Source organism: Poromitra crassiceps (assembly GCF_964638095.1).
Source record: "Poromitra crassiceps genome assembly, chromosome: 16".
In the NCBI taxonomy this organism is placed as follows: Eukaryota; Metazoa; Chordata; class Actinopteri; order Beryciformes; family Melamphaidae; genus Poromitra; species Poromitra crassiceps.
Genome location: NC_139645.1, coordinates 14,944,786 through 14,955,740, shown reverse-complemented (window position 1 = coordinate 14,955,740; position 10,955 = coordinate 14,944,786). Strand labels below are relative to the sequence as shown.

General features: G+C 47.2%; 1 protein-coding gene across 1 annotated transcript in view; it reads left to right on the top strand.

The window, feature by feature from the left end:
* The window catches only part of LOC310790905 (protein kinase C-binding protein NELL1-like), a gene marked incomplete at its 3' end in the record, with an annotated part of 306,141 nt that overhangs the window by 115,913 nt on the left and 179,273 nt on the right, over positions 1-10,955 (top strand). The window contains exons 7-8 of the mRNA XM_083652616.1: positions 900-982; positions 6,020-6,154. Of these exons, the coding sequence (XP_083508742.1) occupies positions 900-982; positions 6,020-6,154 (218 nt within the window). The remainder of the gene's footprint in view (positions 1-899; positions 983-6,019; positions 6,155-10,955) is intronic.

Below are 10,955 nucleotides of genomic sequence, written 5' to 3'. Positions count from 1 at the left end.
ATCGCGAAATTTCGTGGGACGATATATTGTGACACCCCTAGTCATTTGTGATTATACTGTTTATATTGTGATTATGTTGTCTGCCCCACGATACGTCTTCATTTCGTATTGTAATTGATATTGAATCTCCATAATATATTGTGCCCTCTCTAACAGACAACTCTACTTAGTGTGCTAGTAGACACGGTGACTTTACTCTGACTTTACCGTCTTTTACTTGGGTTTTCCAATTCCTCTCCTCCTCTCTCTCAACTCTGAGGAGAGCAAACACACCTGAGAGAAGAACACAGCAGCGTTAGCTCTCCATCAAACACACCTCAGAGAAGAACACAGCAGCGTTAGCGCTCCATCAAACACACCTCAGAGAAGAACACAGCAGCGCTAGCTCTCCATAGCAAACACACCTCAGAGAAGAACACAGCAGCGTTAGCTCTCCATCGCCACGTGCGCCGTTACAAAATGGCTCCACCGTATTGAGCTGTGTGCGTCAGCTGGCGATGACCTCTCCGTAGTGATCACAGAGGAAGCCCACCCCCGCCCGCTCTCCCCCCTTCCTCCCCCCACTCCTCCGGTTTGGCTGTAATTGAAATTCAATGCACCCTCCCCCCCGCACCACCCTCCCCTCGCTGCCCCCCCCACACTCCATCTGTTTACTGTCAGGTAAATGAAGATGCAGGACCAGCGCGGTGCCACTGTTTCTGTCACTGGTCAATAAGGCATGTAATCTCACCGTGTCGCTTTATTATCCATGCTAGCACCAAGCTAGCGAGGCTAGAAGACCAGAGCAAACTGTCACGAGCTGTGCCCGAATATAATACAGTAAGACTAATCGCTCTTCTTCTACCCTTTCTCTGTCGCTCCTCTGCTTCTCCTCCCTTGTTTGGCGCCTCCTTGTGGAGCCTGTCCCACCTGCAGCGATTTCCTCAGCCTGGTGCAAGGCATCATGGACCTTCAGGAGCTGCTGGCCAAGATGACCCTGAAGGTGAGAACGAGGCGTCTCTCTCATCCCAAAACAATGCCAGCACGACGAGTCACCTCATGTTTTATTTGTACAGCCCTAATTCACAAGCATGTCTCAGAGGACTTTACACGGTACGGTGGCTCAGTGGTTAGCACCGTCGCCTCACAGCAAGAAGGTCGTGGGTTCGAGTCTCCTTTCGGTGTGGAGTTTGCATGTTCTCCCAGTGTTTGTGTGGATTTCGTCCGGGTGTTCCAGTTTCCTCCCACAGTCTAAAGATATCCTGTGTTTGTGTAGTAGGCTATTGCAATGCAGATACTGTAGTAAAATGTGTGGTACAGTATGTATATGTTGTATGGAGATATAATATACTATGATGATGCTATGTAAAACCCTTTGAGACATGCTTGTGTGAGAAGGATCTATAAACATAACATAAATGAACTGAAGAGAATTGTGTGTGTGTGTGTGTGTGTGTGTGTGTGTGCGTGCGTGCGTGTGTGTGTGCGTGTGTGCTAAGTCTAGCGAAGCACAATCAATAAACAGAATAAAGATCTTATATAAAGCATATAAAAACAAGCATGCCAGAGAAGAGAGCAGAGAGAGCAGAGAGAGGGAGAAGAGAGAGAACAGAACAAGCAGACACAAATGATTCTAACCTTAACCTGAACTGCGCCATAACGTCGACACGTTACCCGATGTGCTGTGGAACTGTGAGTAGAGTTAACGGGGTCACACTTCCCTTCCTGGGAGATGATGCTGTGAAGAAGCAGGTGTGCTGCCTTCATAGAGACGACTTGCTGTAAGCAACATGTTGTCGACGTGTCAGCGTCGACTGACACTCGGTGAACGTGTGTGTATTAAGCCATCAGCTAAAAGCTCCAGTAGTGCTGCTGTGCTGTAGCTGTGTCGAGCAGAAAAAAATATGTAAACGTGTTTTCCACCGCTGACAGCTAGACGACTGTAGCCTTTGATTGTGTTGCTGCCTTCATGGTGAGGCGTACTTCTTGTTATTCTTAGTGTGTCTCATTTCTGTTTCATTTCAACAAGACAGAGCAAACAAGAAGAGAAAAGAAACGATACTTATTGTAGGAGAATAAGAAGGAAATAAGCAGGCATCTTAATCAGTCTTTTGAAAAATGTATCACCTTCTCACTTATTCATGCATGGAGTGAACTACACAAAACACATAAAACAATTATATATTAGCCTGCATGTGTCAGAACAACACATACCAGTCTCACAAAAACCTTTGATGTATGTACGAGCGTACGTACGTACGTACATACATAAATACATACTGTACATACATACATACATAAATATATACATACATACATACATACATACATAAATATATACATACATACATACATACATAAATATATACATACATACATACATATATACATACATACATACATACATACATACATACATACTGTACATACATACATACAGTACATACATACATACAACTTTTGACATAGTAACATTGGTCCATAGCCCCAAGATGTTGTAGTTTCACAAAAACAGCTAAAACAATTGTTTGCTAGAGGCGACCGCTACAGGTCACCTTCCCATGATCGAACCAGGCCGGTACCCCGCTCCCGCGGCTCGCTACCGTGCTGACTCGGCGGTCACATATATCCAGGAAGTAGCTGTGGACCTGGACTGTGGCCCAACATTGCTGTTTCACATTGATTTGTGAGATGGTGTTGGTCAGAAACAACAAACAGAGAGTTAACTGTACTCGTACGGAACCAGTTATGGGTTAGACAATTTTGTTTTCCAATATACTTTGACCCAGGATAGGAATAATGTTGGAGATCATCTAAAACTGCCTGTAAGAAAGAATGGACTTTTGAAAATGCATTAACTTTAAGTAGTTTCAATAGAGGGAATTTGAATCCCCATAACAGCCATTTAAAATCCATACTGGTGCTTCACTTGCGCTAATAAGACTGAAACTGCTACTGTCATTTTGTGGAGGCTATCTTTGAGTAACACACACACACGCACACACACACACACACACACACACACACACACACACACACACACACACACACACACACACACACACACACACGCTGACACGAGGGACAGCCATACTCTGACTCAGAGGGGTGTCAGTAAATAGTGGCTGTATTTGCACAACAGGAGGCCAACTACAGGCGACCCACAGCCTGTACCTGAGCCACGGGGGAGTGTGGCTACCATTTATAAGACTTGAATGTGTGCTTAACCCTGTGTGTGTGTGTGCGTGTGCGTGCCCATGCCCGTGTGTGTGTGTGTGTGTGGCCATGCCCGTGTGTGTGTGTGCGCGTGCCCGTGTGTACACGTGCCTGTGTGTGTGTGTGCCTGTGTGTGTGTGTGCCCATGCCTATGTGTGTGCGTGTGCGTGTGTGTGTGTGTGCGCCCATGCCTGTGTGTGTGTGTGCCCATGCCTGTGTGTGCGCCCGTGTGTGTGTGTGTGTGTGTGTGTGTGTGTGTGTGTGTGCGCCCGTGCATGCGAGCGAGTGAGCACAATCGGGTGGGAGTGAGTGAAGCAAGGGCATCTCAGCGGGTAAGCGAGCTGTAGAATAATTTCCAGTGTAAATAAGGGTGAAATGAAGAACATTACGGCGGCGCTGCGCTTGGCCGCCTCCTCCGCTCTAGAGGCTTGGCGACCCGCTGCCACCTGACCTCATTGCTCATCCCGGGCGCGGCGGGGAGGATGCAGTCATCTCCCGCTCTAAATGGCTCTCTCTCACTCTCCCCTCACGCGGGATCGTGCGCGCGCGCGCCAGGTGAATAATTGTTCGCTCCCCTGTCTGCGTGATATGGAGTGTCAGGGGGGACTCAGGTGAGACTAAGCCTACAGCGCGCATGGATTACAACAGTGGACCTGTGTGTGTGTGTGTGTGTGTGTGTGTGTGTGTGTGTGTGTGAGAGAGAGAGAGAAAGAGAGTACTGGTAATCATGTCTGTTTTTGTCCAAGCACTAGTTTCATACACAGCTTGATAGAAAGTCAGCATATTGGATCTCGGCGCAGAGCGAGCAGGTTCCCCACTGTGGTTGCTTTTGGAGATCGAGCTAATGTGTAATTTTGAGATATATATAAATGTGCCTTTGTTTACCACCTAGAAAACTGCTTTGAGCCCTAAAGCATGATATCTTGTTTCTTCAGGTACTGTCGAAGTCTAGCCTTTCAAATTTAAATAAAGCCTATTATTTGATTGGTCCATTCATATACAACAAACTCCGCTTCTGATTGGTCTATTAATTTTCTATCTCAACATCTGTGAAGTTGTCTAAATTTATTTCCTATTCTTTGATCCTCCATAACATTGCCGCAAATGGAGATTGTTAACAATGTATCCTATCAACGTGGTCGGCAATAGCCATAGTGGCGTAGGCATTCACGTGGACGTGCATCGCTAAGACTGAGCGTAGTTAAGACTAGGCTTAAGTTTGGCTTTTGAGATATGATATGTCAAAAGCCAAACTTAAAAGGGATATCTCAGATATCCTTCTCACAGACAGACAAACTTCCAACACAGGTTAGAAAACATAACCTCCCTGGCAGAGATTTAAGAAGCTCACTTTTTCCATTTCATTCATCCTCGGCTCTTGTCTTCTCCCTCTATGATGTTCTTGCTGCCTGGTGTAGCAGCCGTAGGAGAGGCATGCTATTAGCCTGTGAGTCTTCTGTGTCGCAGCACTGTCTGTGCCATCTGATGCTGCGTGCTCTGTGCAGGTGAGGTCTTCCTCGGTGGTGCCTGGAGGTGGCCTCCTGTGCTCTGTGCAGGTGAGGTCTTCCTCGGTGGTGCCTAGAGGCGGTCTCCTGTGGGCAGAGCAGCTCGGGGGAGGGGCCTCCTTCATGGCTGCCCGCTCTGTTGAATCTCACTTTGATTCTCGCCCCCAGAAAGTGAAGCCGCAGCTCAGATCAACAGGAGCTCTTTGACTTCCCCACCTGCCCTCCAAACAAGCTGCCCGTGTTTATATGAGGGTCAGCCAGGGCTTGTGTGTGTGTGTGTGTGTGTGTGTGCGTGTGTGTGTTTGTGCATGTGTGTGTGTGTGTGCGCGTGTGTGTGTGTGTGTGTGTGTGTGTGCGCCTGTGGGTGCAGACAGGCTAGACGAGTGATCAAAGATAAAGCAGACCCCCCTGTAGGCCAGACGTGTGCTTCTGCAGGTCATCATACACTAGTTTCGATTTGGCCTCCTGATGAGTAGATCTGAGTGGAGCGCTCAGCTCCTGACCTGTTTGTGGGCCCAAGAGTAGCTCTGACTGAGACCCATAGAGGAAACCTATAACTAGATTACTGATGCTGATCCATGTTTACAGGGTTGGAGGTTTTGAATGCATGTTTGCTTGAACTCTACAAAATAAGCTCACAAGATACACAAAGCTTACAGAAACCTCTGCTCTCTATGTGCTTCGTCTATGGACCAATCTTCGCTTATATCTCTTTTTCCCACGGCATGCTGGTGTGTGTGTGTGTGTGTGGGGGGGGGGTAACCTACATACATGTTTTCACTAGTGACAGCGTTTTGTGTACTGTATGCAAAAAAATAACTGTTGATGTTTCTCTTGGTTGTACACAGGCTAATGTTGTGAAAGAGTGATCCAAAAGAGAGTGGAGGCATAAACCCTTTATCAAATAATTATAATAAGATCGATAAAGTTTTATTTACAGTTGAAGTCGGAGGTTTACATACACTTAGGCTGAAGTCATACACTGAAGCTGCGCTGAAGCGATCGCTCAGGATTCTGTTCTATTTTCCAAGCGTGAAGCCGCCAGGCATGAAGTCAATGCAAGTTGTGGACGGGGGGCAAGGCGCGCCGAGCGAGGCGCTGAGGAAAAGAGAGTGCTTCTAGTGTGACTGGTTTAGCGCGACACTCAGCTTCTGCGTGGCTTTAGTGTGGCTTTGGCATATGGTGTGAACAAAGTCTTAAGAAGAGACTAGCCATCTCTTCTCTTCTGGTAGGACCAGTGTGTATCAACCAAGCATGGTCTCCATCAAAGTCATCCATATTGTGTGTGTGTGTGTGTGTGTGTGTGTGTGTGTGTGTAGCTGAACTACGCGGAGTCGCGGCTGACCCAGCTGGAGGGCTGTCACTGTGAGCGGACGTGCAGCGCCAACGGCCTGGTCTACAGGGACAAGGAGCTGTGGGCGGAGCCAGAGAACTGCAGGAACTGTGCCTGCAAGGTGGGTGTCACCGTCAACCGCTGCCCCACCCACCCACTGCCCCACCCACCCACTGCCCCACCCCACCCACTGCCCCACCCATCCCACTGCCCCACCCACCCACTGCCCCACCCACCCACTGCCCCACCCCACCCACTGCCCCACCCATCCCACTGCCCCACCCATCCACTGCCCCACCCACCCCACTGCCCCACCCATCCCACGTTCGGCTTGTTGAGATGACTTCAACAAGCCGAACACTCCCGGTGCCACACTCGCTGCTCTTTTTCTTATTCTACAGTTTTGTTTTACAGCGGTTGATAAACCACTCTAAAGGTGCATTAGCACCACCCACACTCACTGCTCAAATGACTCAGACCTTCACGTTACTTATTTTTATTATAACGAGAGGTATTACAGGTGGTATTTATGTAAAATATGGCCGGGCGTGACATCTTGGAAGAGGATGCCCCCTGGTGGCCTCCCTAGGGAGGTGTTTCAGGCACGTCCAGCTGGGAGGAGACCACGGGGCAGAGCGAGGGCTACAGTAGGTGGAGAGAGATTGGCAGGCGGAGGAGGAGAGGCACAGCCAGGACACCAGCTGACTGGGCGCTGGGCGAGGCTGGCATCAACCATGTTGGCAAACAGAACAATCTGGCAAAGGAGCTGTAGAGCAGTGGTCTTCAACAGGGGATTGGGGACCCCCAGGGGGTCCGCAGAGGTACTGCAGTGGGTCCGGCATTTTTTTGTCAAAGTAGTTTGTGGGGGAAAAAATAAGTAAATAGACAAAAATAATAATATTGAGTAAACTCCAAGCATTAATAGGCAATAATGATAAATGGATTTACAAAATCTGATGAAGCAATATATGAAACATTGTTTGCTCTTTCTTACATTTTTTATGTACTGTAATCTATTCATAAAAAGAAGTGTCAATGCTGATATCCTGGTGTGCGATGGATTATAAATTTTATTATAGGCCACGCGTAAAATGCAACACAAGTTTATTTTATTTCAAATCATAGGGGGTGGTCCCTCCTCTGTTTCTCTATCAAACAAGGGGTCCTTGGGCTGAAAAAGGTTGAAGACCCGTGCTGAGATCTGCTGTAGAGGTTTGATGAGTAGATGGGCTTCAGAATCAGGTGCAGAGGAACAGAACGCCACGCCCAGACAGATACAAACAGACAGAGAGAGAGAGAGAGAGAGAGAGAGAGAGAGAACCACAACAAGCACAAGGGGAGGGGGTAAACAGGAAATACAAGGAAATGAGAAGGCACAGCCGAACCATGACATAACTACGCTTCCAAATGTCAGTCTACTGGGCTACTCCCCCACTTTATCCCTATTGTTATCCGATTTTAACTTCCGTCAATAAAAACAAACGCGTTAGTTCAAAAAAACACCCACCGACAGGCTTTGGAGATATCCTTTATTGATTTATTTTGGGAAGATGGTTTACTCGTGGGGGGAAAACTCAACTGAACTGATGACATTTGCAGAGATTTTTTTATTTTATTTGTTTGGGAAGAGGGTTGACTCAAAACAGATTTGAGAACTGAACAGTAGCCTGTACTACGAAGCTAGTTTAATGCCTTATCCGAGTAAGTTTGAGTTTAAACCTGGTTTAGCCGTACTACAAAGCAAGTTAACTTTCAATCACCATGGCAACTGACGCTGCAAAGCTAACCTGGTCGCGACCAGGTTAGCTTCAGAGGATAAGATCAAAATCCATGACAGACCCATATAATCGGCTCTCTGGAGTCACTCACCGTTCATATAAGATCGCCATATGAAAAATAGATTGCAGTCAACTGAGAATATAACAAGAAAAACATTTGTGGCTCTGTAGGCTACATAATTAAATTAAGCCTACTTACCACTTTATGTCTTAACAGCTCAACGATGCGTGGAGAAATATGATCACTATTAATCACCGCGGCGCATATCATGAATGGACCCTCAAATGGAGTGAGGGTGATATTCTCCTACATGCCAGAAAAGCCTATACATATAATATAGATATGGGATAAATATGGATAGCCCCAATACTAAATATGCAGGCTATTCTTGCATCTTTCAGCTGGAACTGTGTCCTGTAGGCTGTATGCCAATATATGAGCAAAAATAGGCTAGTTTTTATCAATGATAATATGCCCGCATCGTCTCAATTCAGTTCAGCAGTTTTCTCTTTTATAGTAGGGTATTAGGCTTTATACTAGGCTATTTTATATATGAATTATTCGATCAGTGCAACCACACACATGAGTGATATAGATCATTATTCATTGAGCATGCGTTTCTAAATCTATGGTCTAAATAGGCTTACAGATTGTGGAAATGTATAGACTGAGACTGCTGTATCAATGTATGCAGCTGTATCAGACAGAAATCGCTGATCAAAGTAGCCTAAATCAAATGACTGATGTGAATACAAGCTGCTGCTTTAGACAGCCCTTCAGCAGACTATCCAACGCGGATTTTCATTCTGACATTAAATCGCGGATACATTAAATATCCGCTAAAACTCTGATCATGCACTGCACTTTCATGGAACGAGGAAATGGGTGTGGAAATGGGTGTGGGCGTGGATCAACTCAGCTGTTCATAATGTGATTGGCCAGCGCACCTCTTTCGCGTGGACGCGCGCCTGTGCACGAGCGAAAAACGTGCGCGTGCACAGGCAGATCCCAGGTCCACTTACCTAGTAAAAAACCAGCGTCGTAGTATCAGTTAACTAGATAGCTTTGATCCTGTTCAGTCAAACCAGATCAAAGGGACTTATCGCGGATCTGTTAAACTAGTTTCGTAGTACAGGGCTCTGAAGTGAACAAACTGAATTTACAACTTTTGCTGTTTATTGCTGAATTCCCAAAGACTGGTGCTTTTGGGGTGTTTGTTGTGTGTATGAAGCCGGTGGGTGTTGTGTTTTTTGGGGTGTTTGTTGTGTGTATGGAGCCGGTGGGTGTTGTGTTTTTTGGGGTGTTTGTTGTGTGTATGGAGCCGGTGGGTGTTGTGTTTTTTGGGGTGTTTGTTGTGTGTATGGAGCCGGTGGGTGTTGTGTTTTTTGGGGTGAGTGTTGTGTGTATGGAGCCGGTGGGTGTTGTGTTTTTTGGGGTGTTTGTTGTGTGTATGGAGCCGGTGGGTGTTGTGTTTTTTGGGGTGTTTGTTGTGTGTATGGAGCCGGTGGGTGTTGTGTTTTTTGGGGTGTTTGTTGTGTGTATGGAGCCGGTGGGTGTTGTGTTTTTTGGGGTGTTTGTTGTGTGTATGGAGCCGGTGGGTGTTGTGTTTTTGGGGTGTTTGTTGTGTGTATGGAGCCGGTGGGTGTTGTGTTTTTGGGGTGAGTGTTGTGTGTATGGAGCCGGTGGGTGTTGTGTTTTTGGGGTGTTTGTTGTGTGTATGGAGCCGGTGGGTGTTGTGTTTTTTGGGGTGTTTGTTGTGTGTATGGAGCCGGTGGGTGTTGTGTTTTTGGGGTGTTTGTTGTGTGTATGGAGCCGGTGGGTGTTGTGTTTTTGGGGTGAGTGTTGTGTGTATGGAGCCGGTGGGTGTTGTGTTTTTGGGGTGAGTGTTGTGTGTATGGAGCCGGTGGGTGTTGTGTTTTTGGGGTGTTTGTTGTGTGTATGGAGCCGGTGGGTGTTGTGTTTTTGGGGTGTGTGTTGTGTGTATGGAGCCGGTGGGTGTTGTGTTTTTGGGTGTTTGTTGTGTGTATGGAGCCGGTGGGTGTTGTGTTTTTGGGTGTTTGTTGTGTGTATGGAGCCGGTGGGTGTTGTGTTTTTTGGGGTGTTTGTTGTGTGTATGGAGCCGGTGGGTGTTGTGTGTTTTGGGGTGAGTGTTGTGTGTATGGAGCCGGTGGGTGTTGTGTTTTTTGGGGTGTTTGTTGTGTGTATGGAGCCGGTGGGTGTTGTGTGTTTTGGGGTGTTTGTTGTGTGTATGGAGCCGGTGGGTGTTGTGTTTTTTGGGTTGTTTGTTGTGTGTATGGAGCCGGTGGGTGTTGTGTTTTTGGGGTGAGTGTTGTGTGTATGGAGCCGGTGGGTGTTGTGTTTTTGGGGTGAGTGTTGTGTGTATGGAGCCGGTGGGTGTTGTATTTTTTGGGGTGTGTGTTGTGTGTATGGAGCTGGTGGGTGTTGTGTTTTGGGGTGTTTGTTGTGTGTATGGAGCCGGTGGGTGTTGTGTGTTTTGGGGTGAGTGTTGTGTGTATGGAGCCGGTGGGTGTTGTTGGATCTGATCCTTTTCCACAGCATCATGTTGGCAGGTATGCAAGTTTTGCTGCACTGATGTTACACAATGAGAAATCTGCATTCACCAAAATAGTAAACGACAAGTTCATCACAGAATAACTCCCATTCAACCTCACAGACTGATGCTATGGAGCAGTGTGGGAGGATCTCAGGGTGGCTCTCTCTCTCTCTCCTCCACACTCAACACACATAGCTTTTCTCTGTGAACTCTCTGGTCACATGACACGTCCCTCTCTGCCTGCTGCCCGCCTCTTAATGCCAGGCTCTTAATAAGCCTCCCTGCCTCCTCTCATACACGCGAGCCAGACTGGTGAAATGTGTTTAATCAGGACAAGCTCAGAGCCTGGGGGAATTAGACCTGCTGCATCATCATTGCACATCAGGCGGGCGCTGGAGTTTCGCCTCAGTCTGCTTTCCTCCTGCGGACATGCCATTAAGTGATAAGCAGGGCGTTCCCCCGGGGAACACTGTCACATGACTCAGGAAGTGAGGTGGTGCACGGCACGCAGAGAGAGAGAGATCACACACATGAATCAAGGGCTTCTTATTTATTTACTTACTTATTTTTTGGCGATGACCTCCATTGC